Below are 26,054 nucleotides of genomic sequence, written 5' to 3' on the forward strand. Positions count from 1 at the left end.
AACAGTACTTTGAAATGTGATCTACTATCTTTATATATATATATATATCAGAAACTTTTGAATGAGGAAACTTGCAGCTTGGGTTTTGAGAGTGACTTTTGCAAATCACATTAGTCTGTTCACACAGGAGACGCAAATGAATGATCGGCGCAGTAGCTCTGCATCAGATACAGTTTTGGTGAAGCACAATGCTAGAAGGCTGTCAGAGTAGTTGACTGAATCTGATGTCTGTTTGTGAGGCTGTAGTGTTGTTCAGCTGATATCCAGTAAGGAGCCTTTTAGTCAGTATTGTAACCATTGGTTCCTACTTAAAGGTGCAATGTTTAAGATCTGGCCAGGATTTTAGTTTAAGACATTCAAAAACGAACCAACATTTGTTAACATCCATGTATTGTGTTGCAGAGATATCTAGTGAAATTAGTTTGGGCGTTCTCGCCACGAGGAGAGCAGGTGGCGGTGCTGGAAGACAGACCTTTAGATGGCGGGTTAGCTCTAGCATCTCTCAATCAGCCAGCGCATACCCCAGCGCCAGGAGTCGCAGCTGGCTATGGCCAGCGGTCTGTTGGCCGACAGCAGCGCTTGGTCTAACCTGTGTAACGGCAGGAACAGAACGTTTGCTGATCCGGCGGGTAGTTGCAGCGGTGTCCCTGGATCAGACCCCCAGCGCTCGGGTTTGCAACAGCTGAATTTGAAGTTGCTACAGCTCCGCTGACTGAAGGTCCGTCTCCCGGAGCAGCTGAACGCTCTCCTCCTGGCGAAGGAGTCGTCATGTGGCGGAAAGAACGAAACAAAAATATGAATCGTTTTCTTGTTTCTGCCAATTTGGATTTAATCCAATAAAACATAACTACCAAAACATAGACACATACAGCCTCCGGTTAGTGTCAGAGTAAAGACGACCGGCATGAACTAGGCCAACGCCACATGTGAAGATTATAACATAGCTTTAATGGATGACTGTAAATATAGATTGTATGGACTCAGTAGTGAAGGTGAAATGCTGCACCTTGTTAGTTTGGAGCATGTGGCCAGATCTTGCACACTGCACCTTAAGTAATACAGATGTCTCACCTTACCACATTACGTCATTTTGTAACTTACTGACCTGTAATTCTAACTGGGGCTACTTTAAAATAAGCAAGTGCTAGATGTGCGGCTGAATGATGCTAAAAAATATCTTATCACAATATTGCACATAATTGGAAGTTCAGAATCTTCGAACTTTGAATCATCACCTCTGACAGTCCAGCTACTGTAGGTGAAGACGGTAGAGGTTCAGTGCTCGGACTATGTATTGATTTTTAAATGACTATACAACAACTGGCATGAAGTTGTTTCTAGGCTCAGTTACAGCATGAGACAGACGGTACAGGATTGAGATTTATGATATTTCTGCAGAACATTTCATTGCTTGTTGCTCAGAGTCAAAGTGAATCATCATTTCTGTATGTCTGACCTTAGTTGAGTCGACACAACAGAAAAGGGACAATGAACAAATATTACATTTTAACAGACACACACGAGCGCCCACAAACAATTTCCCGATGGTCTCAATCAGTAACAACCATCACTAACACACCCTCAGTCCAGCATCGTTCATAAAAACCTTAATATTGAAAGTCAGAAATGAAGATGCAGAGTGTGATATGATTTGTCTCTCAAAGTCCCTCTTTCATTGTTGTTATAAATTTCATCCAACCCCAATTCAAGCATTAATACACACAAATCAACAGTACAACTTAGATGAAAGTAAACCCCATGTATCTCCTCCTCACTGTTGTTAACTAACCTTGTCTGTTTTCAGATGGTGTTCCTGTGTGGACTGTACCAAAGTCGCCCTCAGGGGAGCAGTTGAAGAACGGAGTTCTGACTCCTCTACGATCAGTCGAGCCCTCACCGGCCTTCAGGGAAAGGAGTCTGTCCCATGGTGCTGAGGTGAGAAACATTACGTCACGCTGTCACATATCACCTCGGCCCTCTGACTCGCTCCTCCTTCCCCCCGTTGTCTCGGTCTGTCCGAGATCTGAGTTTATAGATTAGATGTAAGACCCAGACCACTGTGGGGCTACACAATACATCTAGGAGATATGGAAACTGTCTACTGCGAGTGTTTTTGACAAGTTAAGGATTGTTATTGATGGCTGATGTTTGTCAAGACAGGTGTTTGTTGGATTGTTGTTAAAATACACATTTTATAGTCATTTGCCCGGTGCTTTTGTCAATGTTGCAGGTGCATGCAGCAAGGCCGAAGTGTCAGAAGTGGACATTTTTTTGCCATGTTTTGCCGCTATTGGATAATGACCGGGTAGCAACAGACAGGAAACACGGGGAGAGAGAAATGGGTATGACATGCAGCAAAAGGTCACCGGCTAGAATTGAGCCAGGGACATTACATTTAAATGGTGCATGTTTAAATTATTATTATAAGTCTACCATGACGCCCCTACGGGGATTCATTCCCACTGAGAAGTTATTCTTTGTTTCTCAATTCTAGCCTTCTTAACAGACCTTCTCCACATTAGGGAATACATTTGCACAGACTTGAAACTTGCTTGCTCAGAATAGGCGGTCCATCACAGTGAACATTTCACCTCCCTTTAATGAGTTAAAATTTTTTATCTCATGATTCTTGCTGTCTAGTGAAAAACAAATGTGCTAATTTTCTTTTTGTGGATAAAAGTTGGCAAAATATAAGATCTGGGAAGATGTTCTTATTTTTTAAAACGATGAAAAGTTAACTAGCATGATCAAAAGGCCCGTCCTGTCTTGTAATACCTATTGGTCCTTTAGAGGCAATAGTGAGTCACTGTAGCATCCAGAAGAAATAGAGCTGCCCCGAGGGCTCGTCAATAATACATCCATGGTCCGTGTGCGTTTTGATCAGGCGGCGACCTTTGCCGAAAAGCTTGTCAAGATTCTGTAAGTTAATTCTTTTGCCGTAGTGGAATGAATTAAAAGCAAATGGCTACGTGCAAGGTAGGAAGGAAACGGTATGAAAAATCTGAATGAAATCAACCACTCATTCATTCCACTGGAGCACTCGTCGCTTCTGAAAGTTTGAACAGAGCTGCTGTCAAATAAGTGGGTCACAAAGTACAGAGCTGGAAGTGAGCCGATCCAAGGAGGGGGGGGGGGGCTTCGTGAATTCCTGCCTTGCCTGCCTGCTGCAGAGAGGGGCTGTCTGACTGTCCGGACCACCCTGTGTCAGTCACAGGAAATTGAGGCCAGATGACATTGACATGAATGTGTGCCGGTCGTGCGGAGGGAAAGAAGAGCGGGTGAAGGTGTGAGAGGCTTAGAGGTGTTCTCATGGATACCTTGGAAGCACGGATTGCTTGAGTTTACATCTAATTGCATTTCCCTGATATTTAATTATGTAACTTTATTTATATAACTCCTTTCAAGAGCAGAACGGCAAAGTGACTCACAAAAGAAACTAAAAAGTTATAACATAGTTTTTATACATAATTACATACTTGGGAAGATTGAAACACCAACAAATAGCAGCTGGTTGTACCATAAATAAGAGTTGGACCAAAGGTATTTAGGTATTAGTTACATTGTCCCTTATAACAGGAACAAGTAAACCTCCATTCAGAACGCCACCAATATAGACATCCCTTCCTTTGGGCATTACCCTGGTAACGTAGATACCTCGAATACCTGTGGCTGTGGACATTTCACACGACTGAAATCAAATAGTTAATATATGTTGAAAATAACTTCGGCGGTCTCCTCCCAGGACCTCGAATTAGTAGTTGGATATCAATAAAATTGAAGTTACACAGAGCAGTAGTAACTTTAATATTGGTTTGGCTAGCACAGCCCTATACTAGCACTCCAGCGCTGCACAGTGACTGATGGGTATTCTTGATTGTCAACCTGTGGTGAAGTGAAGAGTCGTCGTTCAGTTGTCAGTCCCCTTTGAACTGAGCACGTTTGCTCCCTACAGTTTAAAATCGTACTTAACTCGGCTGAATACTCTTTGCGGTCCACATCACAGGGAACTATACTGTCAGATTGGAACGCAGCAATAGTTGACCTGGAAGTAAAATAACCATCACTTACAATGTTCCATCCTTAAATTGCTACAGTATGGAACTTTGCTATAGCAACAACGAAAAAAACAACTGCAGATTCCTTCGTTTCAGCGTCTTGTAAACACGGGGTCACTTTCCTGTTGCACCTCTGTCACATGAATCACATCGATCCTTTTGTCATCCCATTATTCAAACACCGCAGAATAATGGAACCCTCAGGCGTGAATAACAAGATGAAGATTAATGGGGGCAAGTGTCATCTCGGCAGCATTTACTGCCACGCCCGCACGTAATAGCCTTTTTTGTCAAATGTTAAACTTGTGGGATTACCTGTCATAAGTCTCTGTTGTTGAACATTCAGGGAACCGCCTGTTAAACACTCGCGTCAGATCTTATGACGGGCTGACTTCTCGCTTATATCTAACCACAAAACGAGGTACAGGGGCCAGGGAGGGACATTTTACCCTTCATAACCGCCACGAGGGAGTTAACCGTGCTGGCAGCAGCCTAATCTAGAGGCACAGAGATGTGATCCGTCACGTTAATGATGAATGCTAGAATGGGTAGTGCGGCTTTGCAGTGTCGACCCATTTACGGCTAATTGTCAAGCTGTTCAACATACTTCATGATGCACAATTGAGCGGAGAAGAGAAGGCAGCTCATAATGGTGATTTGGCACCTTTAAAGACATCTCAGACAGTGTTATGGCAGTTATGATTCAGGGGGCCTGAGCCAACCATCTGCGTTGACATTCGTGCCAGTGTCGGTATGTTTCTGCCCACTAAAGTGTGCTATTAGGATACTGCGCTCCAGTAATGAGGAAGGCCAAGTCATGCCTGTCATATGATATGTATATCGACCCGTAAGGGACCTGCAGGAAAATGAGAAAGACACAACTTCAGGGCTTTGGTTCGCTCTCACTGCTCGCATCAACCGATATTAAGCTACTTTCATTGCTCAGCACCAAACTCCAAAGGTAGCAGTTAGCTGGTGAGCACAGTGGGGCATTTAGCAACTGAAGAGACAGAGTTGGTGGACACCAAAACAGAGCTAAAAGGAGTGTGAATGTTGAACTTCAATTCATCAAGTGGCAAGAAATACGACTGAAAAGGAAACGCCCATAAATACATCAACTTTATAAGAGAATATTATTTCAATGTTGTGATTTTAGCTTGTTGTGCTGCCACAAGAACATGACATTTAATTACATCTATGCAGTTATGTAGACTTGGTTTTTAACTAAAGAAAATTTCAAATATTATGTATCATATATGAAGACTTCTCGTGACCCTTATTTTAGTCTCACATTTGAATTTAATCGGTATCTGTGAAAGAAAAAAAGAAAACACAGGCCTTCAAAATCAACCCCGAGGCTTCTTTTTTCATTCATATTTAAAACTGACCGTTAAATACTGTTTAAACAAAGTTCTGCTTATAGTTTTGACTTCATGTAAAAAGCTGAAAGTAGAAAATCAGTAAAGGTGTCGTTTTAAAAAAATAAATCTCATTTTGCAGTGAGGAATCTAAATCCAGACCTTTTTTTTTTTTACCGCACCCAGTTACTGCTCTGCAATATTTTGCACTTCCCTCTTGCCTGCTACTCGCCTCTGCCCTGCCGGCGTTTGAAGAAGAAGAGAAGCAGAGAGACTGAGGAGAAGCAGAGCAGATTGCAGAGGCGCGTTGGTCCAACTTTACACGTTTATTCATCTTTTAATGAGATTCAGCTCCGTCGTCCATCTGACGACTCCCTGTCCAGGCGAGAGTGATTGAATGTTGCGTCTTGGCGTGAAGGAGACGAGAAGGTTGAGATTTTTGATTAAGTTGATTGTATCCCACCTCTATATGCTAAAGATGGTGTTTAGATAGTGAAGGAGAGAGATCGGCGGTGTTCTTGGGATGATCATTTATCTAGTGTGTGTTGTTTGGCACGTTACAGTTAAATCTGGTAAGATTCTTATATGGCCATCTTGTGGTAGGGAAACACAATGCACATAGAGTAAACTGCAAAATGCTTCGGGTGAATGAATCAAGAGGTTGAATGTTTAGTCTTTGGCTTACTATTTATTGGTTAGATGTCACCCCACCTTAGTTATTGACAACATGTCCAGCTACGCTTAAGGTCAATTCCTGATCTAATCTCCAGTTTCTAATCTTGTTTGCCACTTTACCTATTTCCCTGCAATCCCGTGATTAGTGATGAGTGCAAAGAAGAAGCTACATTACCCCAGAATAATAAAGGTTTGCTGTTTGAATGATGAAGCGCCAAAGTGGCGTTTGATATTGAGTCCGAGTATGCAGCCGGCAAGAGTGAGCATGGGGCCTGTGCATGACTGTGGGAAAATGGAGGAAAATTTGCTCGGGATTGCAGAAATCAGGTCGGTTTATGGATTTGCAAACAGCACCGGTTCACTCCCGTGCCACATATCAGACTGTATTTCTATGGATATAAGCTGCTGTTGGAGAACAGGAAGTTAACAGCAGACCTTCAGTCAGTTTTGTATTAACAGAGAAAAGTAGGAGAGTGACTCTTACTCCACATGTGTACCTGTTGTTTGAGCGCTTTTGTTTCTGATATCCAGGTTGATCTGTAAAAGATTGATTATTGCACTTTTTTGACATACCTTTTTTTTATTAAAAAGCTATGTAAAACAATATAACAGCTAAAACAAAAAAAGATTGTTTGTATCAGAAGAGATTTCCTTTCACTCGTGTCCTTTCCTACATTTGAACAACTCTTTCATCTCTGAGTTATTGTCTTCTTTGGTCCAGCAGAGGGCAGCAAAGTCCTCTGCAGCTCCACTTATGTATGATTTAGTTTGTATTCGGCTGTTGCACTGCACAATGAACACCAGACAAATTGTAATACTTTAGCAGTGGCAATGACATCAGTGTCTAACAATCGTTGTATTTGTAGCTTGGCATGTGTGGCCAAAAATGTTTATGAATTTATTGGAGCTCAATGAATACGGATTGTTTTGCTTCTAAACGTGTTCACTACAGTCAGCCAAAGTAATAAAAAGGGATTACATGGTGGCGCCTTAAGTCTTATTAACAGGCATAAAGGTCCCGTCAGTCCCGGAGTGAAAACATCAAAGAATGGCCTGTTCTCACGTCTGAGCTCAGCGTGAAAAACATCAACCCATGACTCTGTAATCCACTCTCTTTATTGAACTCAAGATTTTGATTATGGAACAGGAAATGTCATATGCGTGCTGGGAAATACTTTTTCCTTTGTCTCTAACCCCACTTCCATGAGAGCCATCACGATCTTCAGCCCTTATTACTGCTCTTCTAACGCATACAGAAGACATTTTGTTTCTATGTTCTTCCTAACTGTCAGGAATCCTTGTTGTTGCTTAAATGTTTCTCAAAGCTGCTCGAGGAAAACGTCTGATGCTGAAAGTTTTGTTTTTTTTGCACTTCTTGTCAGAGAAAGAGCAGTTCTTTAGAGATTTCCATCTTGCTGTGAGTTGGCAATACTTAATGCTTCATTGGATAATTATTCAGGCTGCAAACAGAAGCTGAGAAAATCACAGTTGTTGGTTCGATTACAGAACAACATGATAATAGAGTCTCAAAATGTGAATTGCATTTTAAAAGAATACTCCCATTTAGCATTCCACTTCTACAACATTGTTTGACCGATGATGGACAGTAAAAAAATCCCCAAAAAAATCTACATTGATGCAGCAGAATTAGAGATTTTGTAATTCCTTTCTTCCTCCTTCTCAAAACCTGGCGCCTACATTACCCACAATACAACACGACTGACAACAGTTGGGAGATTCGAGTACTTAATGCTGCATTCATAATATGATATTGGCAAAATATAATAAGAACACCACGTATAAGGTCCCTTATTAAGACTTGGAAGAGTTCATGAATAAGCCTTAACCTTGAATAAGAATTAACCTTATCGTCACATGGCCAATTAGTTACTTTTCTTGTTGTATCTGAAAAAAAAAAAGCAGAACAGTGTATAGGTCAACGCTAGATTCTTTTAAATTAAAGTTATAATCTTGAAGATATTCATTTTAAGTCACTAGCTAACGACGACTGAGATAACACAATGGCGATTGGACCACAGCCCGCTGCTGAAAGCCCTCGCATTGTTAGTATTAAGACAGCAGTCTTGTAGTTTCATTCTTAGTGTCTCAGAATCATTTATGTGTTGCTGTTGTTTTGCTGTTAAATAGCTCCTTTAACTCAAACTGGCCTCAGGATGACTCGTCACGAAATGCAACGGTGTATAGATTCTTTTACCGTTGTGTGTCTGTGTGAGTGAGTGACTATCTGCTGTGTCTGCACCGACTTCTTTTGATATCTCATTAGATGCTGTGCTGATGAAACTGCTGGTTATAATTTATACACGAGGCACTGAAACTCTACAGCCGCACTTGCCTCATTTTATTTTTCAAGAAGAAGTGGGAGAGATTTGGGAAGTCTTGATTCTGGCGCGGTATTGTTTCGCTTTCTCATTTATCACAATTCAAGCGGTGCATTTCTCAAAGCCTGAGCTTTATTTTGTGGCAGATGTGTCTTGTGTTGCATCTGGGTCACATCCCACTGCTTATTATAATTTATTTTTTTCAAGCGTTGCATCTCCTGGTTTTTGGTACCTTGAGAAAAGACGTCATTTCACTGCTTCTGTCACCTTTCATGGCTTTCGTGCATTCACTAGTTTGCCTTTGCTTCGGTCTGGTAGATCGGGTGCTCTGCTTGAATGTTTAGTGTCCTAATTTTAAACTCGGTGCAGTCTGTTTAAAAGCTGCTAATTAATATAAAATGACGACAGGTCTCATCACATAGCTGCCAACTTGTTGCCTTCAAGCTAAATGCGACATTTTAAATGAAAAATATGACTCTGAATGCTTCTGTTTAACTGAGCTTCTACCTTTTCCGTCCCACTGGAGTCGGTAGGCCTGTTACTAGTAGACAGTATAAATGATTGTACACTTTATGAAATGACAGATGCAAGGTAGAAGTAACTGTTAGCTTTGGGATAAATGCCAAACTGGAAGCCCTTAGAAGCTTTTCAGTATCTCGCTGGAAGTTGACATTCAAAACACACCTGACATTTAACAGAGGAAGCCGAGTTCGAGAAATACACACAGTTGTTACTTCAGCTGTGAATCCATCAGTTTATTAAAAACACCTTGCTCCTCCAGGCAGGGGTTCTCATTTGACTAAAGGATAAGTATTAAGCACACCGACAGTGTTGGGAGTTTACAGATTGTTTGACTAAATGTCAGAGCAGGAAGTGTTTATATGTGATTTTGAAGTGATTGTTGGTTTCACACACACACACACACACACACACACACACACACACACACACACATACACTGCTGGCTGAGGGTTTACTGAGAATGATGTGAAACAAAGCACATCTAGTCAGCGACAGTCTTGACAGAGAAAATGCAATGGCGAGAACTAGAGACACAAAAGCATTCAGTAGCATCAGCATAACAGGGGTGTATAGAAGGTTGCATCATGGGAAAACCACCTATGATTATTCAGCATTTATAATTTCCTATGAAATATATAATATGAGAGAATATATTCACACAGCAGTTAAATGTGTCTTTATGTTACTTAGTGTTGCTTGAAACTGTATCTAGGATGAAAATGATGGCACATAATGTGTAACACAACAGCTACAGCATACACTGGTTGGACTAGCTGTATCCCTCACTGTCTGTAGGTGACTGGCATCATTCTTTTATGAGTGAGGCAACATCAGACTAAAAAAAATGTTCTTATTTATTCTTTACAATATATGAATGTGTAAGTGTGAGGGGACAGGATTTTCAAAGCTTTTGGACCATCCGGCAAACGCTTCTGAGTGTACTGGCCCCTTAAGACTTCAGGGTTCAGGGTCAAGTTTAGCGTCTCAGCGGGTGGAAACACAGCAGGAAGCACATCCAATCCAATAAAATCTACTCTAAGGAAAATTTAATTTGCACAACACTCCCCTCCCTGTGCTGGTGATGACTGATGATTCAGGTTTTCTTTTGACTGTGCCCAGTTAACAGAGTAGGAGGAGGATGAATCCCCTCTAATCTAACATGCACACTTCAAAGGTAGACCTAGAAAGAGGACGCCTCAGTCGGAGAGGAATGACTTCATAGGAAAACCGTTCAGGGATTGAGTCTCACACAACAACACTATCCCTGACGGTGGAAGATGGAAGTGATGATGATAGGGGAGTGAAGAGGACGGGCGGTGATGGAGGACAGGCCCTCAAAGTTTAGCCTGTTTAGAGGGAACAGCAGTCTTTGAAGTGGGCCCACGAGCAGACTTGGCCTATCTAAGCCTTCTGGAGACGCCCACACACTCCCCTGATAACATGCCAGCGAGATGGAAACGGAGAGAGGTAGACGGAGAAGAAAAAGAAACTGAGAAGTATTCAGAGCGAGAGAGAAAAAAAAGAGAGAACCGGGAGGAGTGGGCTGCAATGCGCATGGATGAGGAGGCAGTTAAGAAGAGAAATGATGATGATGATGAAACAGAATAGTGGATGGCATGAATGAGGAGATGAGGGAAAGGGTGGTGAATGGGAGAAACAATGACAGACATGACAGCGCGGGGGCGGAGGAGGCGAGAGGGAGAATGAATCAAACATGAGATTGGAGTCAATTAAAAGGAAGACTGTCGGGCTGGAAACGGATTTAGAGAAGACGACAGGCTGCAGAGAGACAGGAAAGGAGGCGAGAGATGGAGGGGTAAGGGATTGCGAAAAGAGGGTGTCGGAGAGTCAGACATCCGCCCATGACTTCCTGAGTGCCACTGCCAGACCAGTAGTAATTAAGCAAGCTGATATACGCGTACTCCAAACACATGTACTGGATACAACAAGCATAAGGAGGGCAGTGAAGCCATGTCAGAGGAGGGAGGAGAGCGCTGAGGATGTGAAACTTGAAAGAGCTGTAGGGAAACACGGTGGACGGATGATGGGAGCATGCAGAGGGGAAACGTCACTGGGACTTTCCTTGAGCCTTTTTTATTTTTTTCCTCTCTCCTCCCTGTTTTTCAGAGTGGGTGGTGGGCAGAGACTCTCTCTGCAAGTCACGCACAGCGGCTCACCACCTCAACTCAGCCACACTGTACGTCTCTCTAAGGAGACCCGGGACTCCTGCAAGAAGGCTGCTCACTCAGTCAGCAAATTCAGTTGAGGAAGAGGAGCGTTTGTTTTTCGTCTCAGAGCTTCAAACTCTTCAAAGGATCCAGTCTTTTTGACAGGTTTCCCCATTGAGACCTCTTTAATTGGATTTAACTCCCAAGTCGAGCCGTGTGCACTTCCTTTACTCTTTGTGGAGCAAGAAACTTTAAGGTCTGCCCTTTTTGCTGGATCTTTGCCGTTGCTTGTGTTCGCCTGAGGCCATCTTATCGTTTTGGAGATGAGATCCAGTTGTATGCAGGTCAAGCCGGTAGCTACACAGCAATGCAGCGTGAGTGTTTGGTGTGCCGTTGGTCTTTGCATGTGTTTTTGGATGTGGGGTGAATAATGCAGTTGCCACCTGAGGGGTTACACTGCATTCACTGGGTGCATTTTAGCAGTAAACATCACTGATCTGAAATGGGAGAGTCTTTTGTTGACTTCAGAAATTATAGAAGAAGCTAGCCAGCAGGACTCACATTTACTCGTACAGCATCCTCAAAAGTTTTTGAAATGGGTTTTGAGTTGGTGGAGGAGAATACCAAGTTTATTCCCACCCTCATGAATAAGATGTCTGACTGAGGTTATTTAATTTATGGGTTCAACTTTGTTCTCATGAACCCTTTATGAAGGGTGGGTAACAAAGTGGGTTACTAATGGTTAGTATATGTTACTAATGCTTTATAGATCAGTTACAGATCAGTTGTGGTTTCCAACTAGTTATAAAGACATTACAAAGTGAGACCAATGAAACTAAGGCCCACAATATCCACCAAAATGTAGCAACGTAGCTCTTGTCGATACATATTTTGCATGTTCATATTCATGTAACTTTTCATAGCTAGCAGTCCTTGAAAGTTAAACATAGTGCTAGCATCCTGCAGCCAGAACGGAGGGTGGTAACAAGTTGAAATATGATTAATAAAAATTGCATGCAATGTAATGTTGTGGATGATTTGAGCCATATTACTAAAGAATACAACAGCCAGATAAAATCTTTCATTTTGTAATCACCAACATTAGCAAAGTGTTTTGACCCCTCTTCTCATCCTGAACCTGTTAAGCCATAAATCCAAACCCACCTCTGGAAAAGTTAAACTGCATTAAAAAGTCTCGGCCGATGACGAACACGAAGCCCACAGATGTATCCTCTGAAGGGTTTCCGCTCAGATGCTCCGACCTCTTCAGCCGTAATTTCCTGTTGCTGTCAAGAGCCTCTTTAATTAGTTCGAACCACCGGAATCATAACACACCTCCACCCCCACACGGTACCCACCTCCTCTCCCATCCCTGCTTTCACTTCTATATTTATCACTCTGCTTTGACAACCAACCAGCTCCAGGGAGTCCCGTGTGTGTTTGTCCAAGCATGCTCCCTCGTGTGTGTGTCTCTTTTTGTTTTGGTGCAAATGTGAGCGCGCTCAGTGAGGATGTGTGAGTGGATGTGTGGAGCTTTTTGGCGTGCATGCATGAAATGAAATATTCAGGTGCCGGGGAGGCACTCTGGTCCTGATGATCTCTCTTTCTTCAGTGCTCTGCGTGTGATGAGTTTCAGTTCCGAGTCAGTTCCCTTATTTAGCTTTTTTAACCAGCAGCAGCTTCACTCAAATGAGTTATTTACAAGTTGGAAAAAAAAGACGCATAAGCACTGAATATTATTGCGTAGAGACACAGATGTAAATAGAAGATAAATTCGCAGTGGGGGGTGCAAAGAGTTGTTGCCCACAGGCTGTAGAGTACTTTCTGCATTATACATCAGCCTCTTTCTTGGTTTTCTTTATTTTCTTATTCTTCTTCCTGTTCAGAGTTACTGCAGGAGGCATCAAAGGCATCAGCTCTTCTTTAACCTCGACTGGATTCGTTTCCAGTTGAATGTTGCAACACAAACAAAGGACATGACCTATGTCCTCTTTGACCACTGCCACGTACAACACACATACAGGCTTTGTGTAGTTTTGTGCTGAAGGCTGTTTGCAGCAAAAAGAGGCACTCAGGCTGCTCAAAGAAATGCAGTGCTCCCCATTGCCTTATGACACGCTGGAAGTGTCCTTTGGTATTTATAAGTTGCTTCTGTAACAGGTCCTGGGCCGGCCTCTAAATGAGTTGCGTGACCTTATCGTCGGCATTGACAGCTGGTGTTAGAAGATGGCAGCATCTTCCTCCTCTAGGCCTTCCCAGGTGACAGGTGTCGCAGATAAAATGCAGAATGTAGTTTTTAGCGGTTTCCTCCCTTTTTGCTCTTTGTCACAGGTCGCATATTTCTTGAGTTGCCAGTAAAGAGACATTCACCTCTTAGATTGTGTCATTTGAATTCTTTTTTAGAGGCTATGAAAATATCTTTTTATTTCTTTGTCTGAAAATAGAACTTTATATTTGAGTGACCTTTGCTAAACCTCCAGTGGCCAAACGTCTACCCTTATTATCTAGCCTTTAAAAAGAACTGTATATTTGTGACCTGTTTCCACATCTTCAGTAGGAGCCGGTGGAGCTTGGAGGTGGAGACAGTTTAAGGCATTGTTGGTTTTCGGTCTTTTCATGCGATTTATCAAAGAAAAATATGAAATAATGCCGGCGTTATCATTTAATCATCTCACAACCCGCTCAGATTCGTTTTGCTATTCCTTGGGGTGCGTCCCAAACCTCATGTTGGGAGCAACTTCATCATTTATCAAGTCTAAATGTTTTAGTGTCGTATAGAGGAATAAAAAAGTAGCTCTGAATGGGAAAAACTCAAATCGATACATAAACCAGACACATTAATGCATTGAATAGGTATTTCAAAGTTGGGTTTTTTTGTTATTACAATATAATCCATAACTTGAATCTGTTTACAGCTCACCCTCCACAAATAAGATACAGAATACAGTGACGCTCCATTGAGCCTTTTCATTGTTTTCATAGCACCACCAAGGGCTGGAAGACATCAACCCCACTGAAGAGGTGACGGACACGGAGGATAACGAAGAGGAGGACCTGGGTGTCCTGGACGACCAGCGGAGCATCATTCTCCACCTGCTCTCCCAGCTCAAACTGGGCATGGACCTCACACGGGTAAGGCACTGAAACTGACTGTTAAAGATAAAAAAAAATAACGTTTGCGATATGTCAAGTAAATGTTTTGTGTGCGTGTGATTTTTAGTTTTCTGAGCCTTTTTCCCTAAAAGCATATCTCATCCCTTCAACTCATTGGGTTTCATAGGTGGTGTTGCCTACCTTCATTTTGGAAAAGCGATCACTACTGGAGATGTACGCCAACTTCATGGCCCACCCTGACATGTTCCTGTCCATCACAGCGGGGGCCACGGCCGAGGACCGGATAGTCCGTTTTGTCGAGTACTACCTGACCGCCTTCCACGAGGGGCGGAAAGGTGCCGTGGCCAAGAAGCCCTACAACCCCGTGCTGGGGGAGACCTTCCACTGTTCCTGGGAAGTGCCTCGGGACAAAGTCAAACCTTTGGTCAGATCCAACCAGGGGTCCTCTTGGGAGCCGAGCAGGGCCCCCAACAACACGCAGCAGGGGGACGATTCGCCAGAAGACTGCTACAGAGTCCGATTTGTGGCCGAGCAGCTGTCCCATCATCCACCAGTGTCTGGGTTCTACTGCGAGTGCCGGGAGAAGAGCATGTGCGTCAACGCCCACGTGTGGACCAAGAGCAAGTTCATGGGAATGTCTATAGGAGTGTCCATGGTGGGAGAAGGTGAGCTTATGATATACATCACACTCTTCCCCCTGTTCACTCACTTTATATGACTAAATGTATTATATGCATCAGTGGATCGCTATCACTGATGCATTTATGTAGAAGTTTGATGTTGTAGCTGGTTGAGATAGTTTTGAATACTTTATATACTGTTTAGAGATTCATTACAGATTAATTTAACAGTAATTGGTAACTAAAACTGTCAGTTAAATGCAGTGTAGTAAAAAGTACAATGTTTGCCACTGAAGGCAGTGGAGTAAGTATAAAGCTAGAAATAATAAATCATTTAAATAAAATGACTGAACAATACTATTTTCCAGGTGCTTTAAATTAGATTTTAATCCACAGAGAATATTATTTTAGTTGCTGCTCGTATTTTTCAGGTTGTTCAGCAAATGACATTGATTTATTCAGTGTTGATGAGGATTTTGCTGGTGACCGCTGTTGCACACCACATTTCATTCTGCCTGGTACATGTTATCATGACTCATGTGTGTATTTATCAAACCTTTATTTACACAGAATAGGTTGGCTGAGCATACACGCTATTTTACAGCAACGTCCTGTTAACAGTTAAATGAAATTACAAAAACAAAGTAACAGGGACTGACGAGCGTATAATTACAACAAAAATTCCACAGTGTGTGAAGTACAGAAAGCAACAGTTGAACACAAAATATATGATGTTCAACTTGATATAAGTCACTTTGCCCTAATTGTTATAACTGTAAAAGCAGTTAATGCCTGAATTGCTGTAAATACTGCACAATTATGCATTAATGATATATAAAAAGCGAAAAAAAGACACTTAACAGATACTTACTGTGATATACTAAATATAATACAAACTACGAAAATGACATTTGAGTTGATTCAACGCATCTTACAGTTGATTAAAACAAGAACGCTGCCCTTTAAACACAGCTCACCTTTTGTAACAAAGATGAGTTCACAAAATGTAAAATAAATTCTGTGAAAACAGCACTTTTTTTAAAAACCAGCACGGTCACAGCGTCGCGTCCTCTCCCGTGGCAATCAATGAGCCGGTCCCCTCTGTCAGCAGCACCGTTACACCACGTACAGCATGAGTCACCCTGAGCAGAGACGCGGGACGTCCTTGAGCCCAATCGACTGAATCTGGATACATGAACCGATTCACTGAGACAACACAGCTTTCTCAGGCTTTGCTGTACCTCTGACCACCTGTCGGCCGGTAATGACGCAGCAGTGCAGAGAACATGGTGACCCTCAACCCAGGAAGTATTGATTGCTGGATATGTTTTTGCAATGGCTGCTTTCCTAAAAGCAGTTGATGTTGTATTTGCTGTATGGAAGATGATTATCTATCGCAGGCTTACTGGACACTTGTATTAGTTATGTGTCTTAAGGTAGAATTACATACCAGTAGAATGACTATTATTGAATACACAAATCGGAGGCCGATAGGGCCAGAATTGTTGCACGGGTGTTACTTTGAAGAAGTGGTTGTTGTTCATTTATTTTATCCAGTCTTTAAAATGGGAGTCAGTACCAATAGTACTGCATGTTTTTATTTCATTTGCAGTACAGTAAGGGTCACACATCGACAGCCTGGGTTAGTTAGTGAGCTTTAGAGGTGCTGGTGTGGGGATTTTGTTCCCTTTGGACAGAGCCAGGCTACCTGTTTCCCTCTGTTTCCAGTCTTTGTGCTAAGCTAGGTTAGCCAGCTGCTAAGTGGTATCTTCATTTATCGTGCACACATGAGTGTCAGTCCTCTCATCTAACTCTTAGCAAGAAAGTGAATAATGTTTTTTTTTTATAGTTTGTACTCCCCATATATTTATTTGACAGTTGGTTAGTTACTTTGATTTCACACATAAAAGGCATGATTAACTTGTGAAATATGCACTTATATAGATTAAAGGCTATGCATAGCCACATAGGTGGTTTTTTTAGTTATTGTGGTTTATCAGACCTACTCCGGTTGTAATAAGAATGCTAAAGGTGTAAAGGTTTAATCATGCAAAATGAGTGAAATAAATACCTGAGGGTGGATCGTGGGTATACAGGAACTAAAACACTCGACTGTTTATAATTTACTATAACAGCTCTATCTTGTCCAGCTACATGAAGATGATTCAGTAAAGTCCTAAATTTGACACAGAGCTCCTGAAGTGTATTTATTTTTAGAAGGTTCTCTATAGTGGAGAAATATCTACCTGAGCAGAGAATGAAGTCACACTCCCTCTGTGTGTTTTAATCCAAGCTTCTCCTTGCTTTAACATTACCTCACTGGCCCCGCATGTTAGTGCATGTGAGCTACTGAACCACGATGGTGCCGTATGGAGTTTAGTCTTGGAGGCATTTTGCAGTGAAACAAAGCTGCACAAGTGGTCTCTTGTAAACATGTGGTCACTGGTCATGATATAAGAACTGAAAGCTATTCATGGACGTGTGAGGTGGTGTTCATGACAAAATCAATCCACTTATAGACTGACTGAATGACGCAGATGATGATGAGCGTTAAGTATAATAGCCACTATTATGAACACAAATTGCCTAAAGGAGATATTAGCTGGTTTATATAATATTCTTCACAGTGCGAGTTATTTTTGCTGACTACTTTGCATTAACGTAATAGAAACCAATTATTGCCTCCAATCAGGTTAAATAATGTCTATTGTTGTTGCCTATACACACAGGACATAAACTCCATCAACCTGTGCTTAACTAATCACACGAGTTAAGATTGCTGCTGTAATGGCCGCAGTGTTGAAAACAATTAAATTCTTGCATAATATTAACTATATATGAGAGCTCCATAAAGTGCCTCGTCATTGCATTTAAGTTAAATGTTTATCTAGAATATGTACACATTTGTACTTGCTGTGTTCTACAAGTGCACAATGAAAGTCATTGACAGGCGCTTAACTAGTTGGAGAAAACCTCGACACATCAGCCCCATACATTGAATTAGCGTTAAATACTCTAACATTTGATTATACATTTAGAGAAAGAGGGAATGTGCAGGGAAATCAGCTGGCTCGACATCATGCATCTGAAGACTGGTTTTAACCCGTCCTACTTCTTCTTTTGTCCTTGCAGGGGTACTCCGTCTCTTAGAGCACGATGAGGAGTACGTCTTTACGTTGCCCTGTGCCTACGCCCGCTCCATCCTCACTGTGCCCTGGGTAGAGCTGGGGGGCAAAGTCTCCATCAACTGTGTCAAGAGCGGCTACTCTGCCACCGTCACCTTTCACACAAAGCCTTTCTATGGAGGGAAGGTACACAGGTGAGTGTTTCCCTGCCTGTTGTACATCAAAAATATACTATATGTGTCATAGTATAGTACGTGGGAAACAGCGTAAAAAAGTCAAAGTACAACATGTCGAAAAATACAAAGTACAGCATGTTAAAAGTCATAGTAAAGTAATTTAAAAAAGACAGTATAGCATGTCGAAATAGGTCATACAAAAGTAATGGTGTATGTCAAAAAAGTAATTTAAACATTAATGTATAATATGAAAAAAAACATAGTATAGTGTTTTGAACATCAGAGTATATCGAAGAAAGTCATATGATTCAAGGATCATTTGTCATTATGCAACAAAACAAAAACAGTGCATTCCTGTGGTGCATCTTTTTAATTTGGAGGAATATAAATGGCAGCAACAACAGTTCTCTGCCAGATAATATGGCAGACAACATTAAAAACGTGACATCAGGAAAACATTGCTCATCAACTTTGACTAAGTTTCAGCACACAGCATCACAGATTTAAACTCTGCCCGTCAAGTGCAGCTTGATCCGGGATAGATGGCGCCAGGTCTCTGTAAAGATGTGGGCTCAACAGTCACCGACCTCCCTTTGCTGCGTTCGCCTGAAGTCTCATTTTCTTGCGACCGAACACCAGACAGCCGGGAGCAGGCTGGGTATTGGAGTAGCCTTAGGCCCTCGCTCGGTAAGCTTAGCTTCCATCTCGCCATGTTCTCTCTGGGGAAGAGTGGTCGGCCGTGGGCGACGGTCATCTCCAGGTCCACTGCACTTAAGTCCCAACACTTTCGCCGATGCTGATGAATGTATTCTCTTATATGCCATGAGTGCTGCTGTATAAACACAAAAAAGTCATAGCATAAAATGTCATCGTATAATATGTTGAATTAGTCAGAAAAAAGTCATAGGAAATCATAGTATAGTACGTTTGTCATAGTACACGCATGTCGAAAAACGTTTAAAAAACATTTGTTAAATATGACAATCTTTTTCAAAAAGTCAACAAATAGTATGTTTACGTCGAAAAGTAAAAGAAAAAAAGTCAAAGTTATAGAAAAGATTAAATATATGCCATGCAAGCGTCATTGATTGTCATAAATATGTCTTAGTATAGTGCTGTATGTCATAGAAATGTAACGATCTCTCCGTTTGCCTTCCTCAGAGTGACGGCAGAGGTCAAACACAATCCGACCAACACCATTGTGTGCAAAGCTCAGGGCGAGTGGAACGGCACCCTGGAGTTCACGTACAGCAGCGGGGAAACCAAAGTCATCGACACGGCCAAACTCCCAATCACCAGGAAGAAGCTGCGGCCTGTGGAGAAACAGGGGAGGACAGAGTCCAGGTGAACATGAATTACCACCGACCTAATGTCATGTTCTTAATATGTGGAGTATTGCTAGATGTGTGAGACATCATCTGCTTGTCAATGTAAACGGTGTGATCGCAGGCGGTTATGGCAACACGTCACCAAGTCGCTGAAGGAAGGGAACATCGACGAGGCCACGGAGCACAAACACCGACTGGAGGAGCGACAGAGAGGGGAGGAGAGGCAGAGAGCAGCTGATAACGAACCCTGGACCCCCAAATACTTCACTAAGGAGGTACAGAGAAGGGAGATGAACTTCTCAGAGCAACCCTGTAGCAGGGTGGTATGGTGGTTCAGAAGCAGTTAGCCAGGCTGTGTCCAAAATCACCTCCCATTTACTATATGCTGCACTGTATTTAACATTATCGCAGTTAGACTCTGCTAGCGTTAGCCTTTCGCTTAATATTCTTACGAATTACACCCAATTAACGATGAAACATGTTTTGGTAGCAGTCAGAATTGACACCAAGTAACATTAAGAAATTGTAAATTAATGGTTTAAAATACGTTGCATGAATCATTTTTTTATGTATACAGGCAGCAGTTACAAGTTTTCATTTTACGGGTTCTAAAAAATAACTTTATACACTAACATAACGTTATCTTGTTTCACAATTAATCGTGTGTATTTCATCAGATTATTTGAATTAGCAGGCTAATAAGTAAAATGCGAACACTAGGTCAACTTCATCCGTGTGCATCACCGTTTGGATTCCCCATGAACCAGTTTCTGTTGTGATTTCTATATTTTTATTTTCTTGTGTCCATATTTTAGTGATGAATGCTCACGACAGAGCATCTCTGAGGGAGTAGTGGTTAAGGAAACAGCCATCACCTAAAAATCTGTCGTCATTCTCAAAGGCACCCTGACATAAAACATAAATGTCTTTCCCCCTTCGTCTTTCCACACGTGCAGGGAGACAGTTGGATCTACAACAGCCCGCTGTGGAAGTCGACCTGACAGCAGAACGCTCTTCTGATGGACAATAACAGAGATCCCCCCTCTCCACACGGAGGTCAGAGGTCAGGCAGTCCTCCGGAGACCTTCAGCTACAGACTCACAACAGAGACAATATGGAGACGCAAACAGGAAACGAGCAAGGTGCCAAAGCAATCTCCACTGTTATAACCAAGCTGGCGGTTGGAGCTCTGGGCACAGAAGTACATTTTTATATACAGTTAATAGTATTACTATTCAAAGTAGAGTATTTCTATTTTTAACCTTGCCAAGGCCTTTTTTGCACACGCACAGTAATGAAGTTTGCCACTGGTGTTTTACTTTGTTATTTTTTAATAATCAATGTTTTCTCAGACATCGTCAATGTTTGGTTTCAAGCTTTTAGTTTGTAATGCAGCGTTAGAATGAATCGATACACCTTCGTGAGGAGAGTATAAAGCATAGAAATAAATTCATTAATTTACAGTTATGGGGTCTGTAAGAGCTTTACAGGAAATAACACTACATTAGATTGTGTTCATATATTACTATTAATCAGTACATTAGAGTGATTTACTAGAAAGTAAAGGTCCTGATTGTTTTGTGTCACTATGAATGTACATTTTAATGGTATGATACTTTTCCATCTTGTACTGCAACGCGTGCTTTTTATTTTGCCACGTTGCTCCATTTAAAGTATTGCACCCATTGAGTGAGACGCCTCTGCACTTCAAACGCTTTCCATTACTACCTCTCTTATTCAGCTACTCCAGCCAATTAGTCTCTTCTTTTTGTCCGAAAACACTGGTTTGCAAAATGCTCCAAGGTCCTCTTTTCTTTTTTTTGTATCCCTGCCTCTACGATGGCACTCGCGCAATTAGTCAGCCCCGTGCCTCCCGAAGTTAATGCTTCACCTTTGGTCGCCCGTGATGATGAATATGGATAAGGAGGCTCTCAGAAACACAATCACGTTCCCCATCTGGAGTTCGCTGGAAGGTTCCCTCTGTGAAGATGAGCGGATAATCTAGCAGAATAACAAACACTGGGAGCCTGTCGGATAGAAAAGGATTATGCATTTGGGTCATATTACTGCGGCGCTTCGATCTTCTCATGTTTGACAAACCACGTGGTCAATTTTCAAACCGAATCGCTTTCTCCAAATGAAGTAAAGCAGATATGAATAAGGAGCAATGAGCAGTATGTCCACTTGTTCTTCTCCCACACTTCTTTAAGGCCTTATTTTTTTCACATAAACATCTCACTGCTTGCTTTTAGTTCAATTTTCAATTGTATAAGTATTTAAAAGCCAGGTGAATTTACCAGATGCCTATTTGTAGCGTATGTCATGACAGTATAGAGAACAAACCATTTAGAAATACTGTTTCATGACACTCTCCTAACATGAAACTAACCTTTTTTTTAAATGATATCCAAAAGAACTCACTGAAGTAGAGTGATTGTGGATGAAGGCGGGATTGTCCATTAAAAGACCTTCAATGTTTTTTTTAAATGAAACATGTCTTCTCATGATGTCCTGAATGTACATCTGTTATAACGTTGGTCAAAGCAGGAAGTTGTTTGAGATTATTTTGTTCTAATAAATATGCTAAAGATTGCATTATAACTTTAACATTAGAATGAAAAGCAAACAAGCTAGATGTTTGCTTTTTGTCTAAACATTACATAGGATGTACTGGCATGTTGCCATGATATCAGCAGACAAACATGGGAACATGCTAGCTAAAAAAAACAGATCGTGAATATCTGACATTAATATGCTAAATGTGATGTGATAAAAGTTATTGCATATTTACTCACCAACTTGAGTGCGTCATCATGGACATCAAAAACAGCAGAGTTTGTGTTGACTAGTTAACCATCTATCTGTAGGTGAGCTAAAATGAGCACACGAGCAGGAACGGCTGAGCCTACACAGCTCAATGAGCAGCAGGACCAGCTCAGGCTGAGCAAAGTTCAGCCAATCTGACAGAAAAGAGTTCGAGTTAGCTGCCACGAGGACAAACTTCATGATTTTAAGTAACGATAATTGCCTATTAAGGATGCAACAATACTTTGTGTTGTCGGTGAAATGAGCGTAACATCACCATGTGGTACTCGTGTGGTTAAAGACCGTTGATAGTTAACCTTTGGACGATGCATTTTCCCCCCAAATTAATCATTTTACCATTAACACATTCAACTCTGTTAAACCTTGCTATGGGGAGCTTTACTTTATCCAATTAAGAGTTACACACATACTCGGGGAGTCCACCTTGTGTCAATCAAACCCGTCACCAACTATCCTCACCGGTGTGAGTATCTCTCTCTCTCTCACACACACGCGCGCACACACACACACACACACACACACGCTAATGCTGCCATCAAGTGGTTGCTTTGTGTTGAAACACAGATCTGCACAGGAACAATATCAACACACTGAATGTACTGGACATTGAATCAGGTTTGGTTCAAAATGACAACAACTTACACACATTCTCATTAAAGTGTATATTTAAAGATGGCTGAACAGAACAACGTAGAAATGTAAACTTTGAAGGTGAAGGAGGGATTTCATCAAAACAAAAGGTGTTAAGGACAGACAGCACTGAGCTACTAAGAAATAATTCGACTTAGTAGAGGAAGGAACCGTTCTGCCGCTCCTAATCGACACAAAATGAAAACGTAAGAGGGCAACAAACTGTACATCACATTAAGGCTCGGTCTGAACCCTCTCCTCTCTTGACTGATGAGAAATCAGGACGTGATTCAGCTCTAGGCGCAGGTGTGACTGAATGACAATGCGGCATTGTGTCAAAGGTCTGAAGTCTGAAATGGTGATAGTCAAGTTTCAGAGAAGATCAAAAAAAAAAAAAAGTGATTCAGACAATACTTTTTAAAAAGTGTAAAGAAAAACAAACCGGGTGATACAAATACAAGTCACTCTTCTGTGAGGTGTGATAGTACAGCTGTGCGACGCGTTAGTCTTTCTATGAGTCACTCGTTTGAGAAAAAGTAAAATGGAAAAAGTTACTGAAGCGTGCACATACAGAAACACCTTTAGTGTTTAGAACATCTGGAGAACCCAGACAGACGAACAGTGCAGTGCCCATCGAACAAAAGGTCAAAGGTTACGGCTCATCAGAGCTGTGTCCCAACTGCATACTATACAACCTGACACAATCAGATTAATTGATAAGTTAATCTTTTTTTTTTTATACCATTAATCAATCTTTCAATGTTAACAGTTGATTGGGGTTTTTTCAAGGCAGAAATACCAAAAATTCACTACTTGCATCTTTGCAAATGTGAATATTTGCTATGCTCCATCTTCTATACAAACTATCACTTTGTGTCCACTGGGAAGTTTTCAGATTTTTTTTTTTTCTTCCTCTTTATATTTTACGAACCAAATAAAGAATAACGTAAAGAAACAACCAATAAATCAATGACAAAAATGATGGTTCGCAATACTACTACTACTGTGCATACGAATATTATCAAGAATACACTACATATAGAGTATTCTTTTTTTACAGTAGTTTTTTCTTCCATGGAGGAGATACAAGGAGCACGAGATACATCACGTCTAGTAAAGTTACTAGAGCTGAACTTATTAGTCGATGGACAGAAAATTAAAGGTCCACTCCACCAATTTAAAATCACGTTAGAGAATAGCGGTTAAGTCTAAAGTGTGACATATTACATAATCAATACCTTTTAAGACTTAATCTTAAATGCAGTATGGAATCAGGACACAGCTCTAAAGTACAATAAAGACGTCGGTCCACCGTTGTCTCGGACAAGGATGGAAGTTTCTACCTTTCCTCACCTCAGTTGTGTTTTCTAGTCTCAGTTTCAGTGCTTGAGTACCAACTACCCCCCCCCTTCACAGTTCACCAGTCTATTCCCAGTTCCCGATTGCCTCAGTCTGGTCGAAGCACCCGACCCGCTGCGTTGATACACGATGAGCTGAACACAAAGCTGATAGAGCAGACGGTCACAAAGTATCGAGGCGATGGTGACCAGCGATGAGGCACGAAGCTCTGCACACTGCACTAGAGAGCTCCCTCTGCAGGAAGGGAGGCCTAATTCATGATCACTGCTTTCTACACACCATTGCTTGCTTCTGTCTTTAAATCCCTAAGCAGCAGAAATGTACAATCTATGCCATTTATGAAAAAAGGGGGTGTTGGTATGGGGGGGGGGCTTTGTAAAAATTCACATTCATTCTTCCAACGAAATGTCAAGCCCCTCTGTACAAGAATTATTGCATTCACTGATCTATTCGCTGTCATACAAACAAAACAAAAAAATCAACAAAACAATCACAAAGAAAGTAAGATAACTGACAACTGCATATTTAAAAATCACCACAATAATCCAATATATTATCATCCGTTTAGACTTATTCTTTACACAAGATATTTACATGTTAGGCCAATTTTTTTTTTTCTCTAAAGAATTTGTTGAAAAAGAAGGTCGGGGAGCAAGGCAGACACAAAGGAGAGGACGATGATAAAAAGGTTCATTCTACAGACGGGCTGTGCCTAGACGGTGACGTTCCTCCATGCCGCATACCGTCCTCTGTATACGCGTCAGGAACAAGTCCTCAGCTTTCACTCCCTCACTCTCAGTAATGAGTTCACATGTGCCGTGGAGCAAGGTCGATGGGTCTTTGGTGCAAATGTCCCTAGTCTCTCTCCTCCCCCCCACCCCCCCCACCCCCCAATTCCCCGCACTGATAAGCAGTTAATTAAACGTACCACAAAATGTTAATCGACGCCGAACCAAGCAGAGCAGCCCTATGCCTCGCCACACATTCAAGTACAAAGTAAAAAACAGACAAACTAGAAAACAAAAAAAAACACGGGAGAAATTAAGCAAGACAAAAGGTCCTCGGGATTAAAACGGTTCTGCAGCTAGCCAGATATGACACTTCCTCGACACAGGGGGGCGCTCTAATGAGACGCGCTTGAGACCGAGTGCCAGATAAACGGCCCCTGTGTTCTTCTTCATTGGTTGTTAAGAGGTTTCTTCGCAGTTGTTTTGCTAGAAGAGTTCATCGTCGCCGTTATTTCTTTTGGAGTTTCTTGCCTTTCCTCAGGACCAGCTTGTTCTTGATGTGTCCTCGCTTCCTCTTGGCGGTCTGGTTAAAGCGGCAGAAGAAGAAAAAATGGATTCTCTAAAATGATTTTTCATCTTGGATTCAAACAACTTGCATATCACTTCTGGCAACGAGTAGAATCTACTCATATGATCGAATGACTATGACTGAATATGTTGATTATGAGAGCCTCTCAGCTTCAATATACATGTATAAAAATCAGTACATACTGACTATACTGGAGCATATGCTCTGGTTTATTAGCAATGGAGAGTCGTTTATCATCACAGAGTCATTTGAGTGAGTAAATTATTCGTACAGTCACTTTGCTACGCTGGTTACAGCCCATGTCGTTTATTATAACGTACAAGTTTTTTGTCTGTTTATAGAAAACACAGTAATTTTGTCTTTGAGACCAAAATAAACAGAATAAAATCTGGTAAAACCCTGTACTACGAGGCATCGTCACACTTTTAAAAAAAAAGAAATA

General features: G+C 41.6%; 2 protein-coding genes across 4 annotated transcripts in view; one reads left to right on the forward strand and one right to left on the reverse strand.

Annotated features, from left to right (window-relative positions):
• Positions 1-25,181, forward strand: part of osbpl10a (oxysterol binding protein-like 10a) — a 60,981-nt gene extending 35,800 nt beyond the window's left edge. For 2 of the 3 annotated variants that reach the window (XM_031866451.1, XM_031866453.1), the window contains 6 exons: positions 1,805-1,935; positions 14,100-14,249; positions 14,398-14,896; positions 17,984-18,170; positions 19,314-19,496; positions 19,602-20,329. In XM_031866451.1, the coding sequence (XP_031722311.1) occupies positions 1,805-1,935; positions 14,100-14,249; positions 14,398-14,896; positions 17,984-18,170; positions 19,314-19,496; positions 19,602-19,827 (1,376 nt within the window). In that variant the 3' untranslated portion in view covers positions 19,828-20,329. Of the gene's footprint in view, positions 1-1,804; positions 1,936-14,099; positions 14,250-14,397; positions 14,897-17,983; positions 18,171-19,313; positions 19,497-19,601; positions 20,330-20,436 lie in introns of those variants that run through there. The other variant, XM_031866452.1, reaches the window with a different exon arrangement.
• Positions 22,954-26,054, reverse strand: part of LOC116393815 (dolichyl-diphosphooligosaccharide--protein glycosyltransferase subunit STT3B) — a 90,119-nt gene continuing 87,018 nt past the window's right edge. Inside the window, exon 16 of the mRNA XM_031866454.1 lies at positions 22,954-25,606. Coding sequence (XP_031722314.1) covers positions 25,532-25,606 — 75 coding nt within the window. The 3' untranslated portion in view covers positions 22,954-25,531. The remainder of the gene's footprint in view (positions 25,607-26,054) is intronic.

This window comes from Anarrhichthys ocellatus, unplaced genomic scaffold (assembly GCF_004355925.1).
Source record: "Anarrhichthys ocellatus isolate YVR2014 unplaced genomic scaffold, GSC_Weel_1.0 scaffold35, whole genome shotgun sequence".
Taxonomy (NCBI): Eukaryota; Metazoa; Chordata; class Actinopteri; order Perciformes; family Anarhichadidae; genus Anarrhichthys; species Anarrhichthys ocellatus.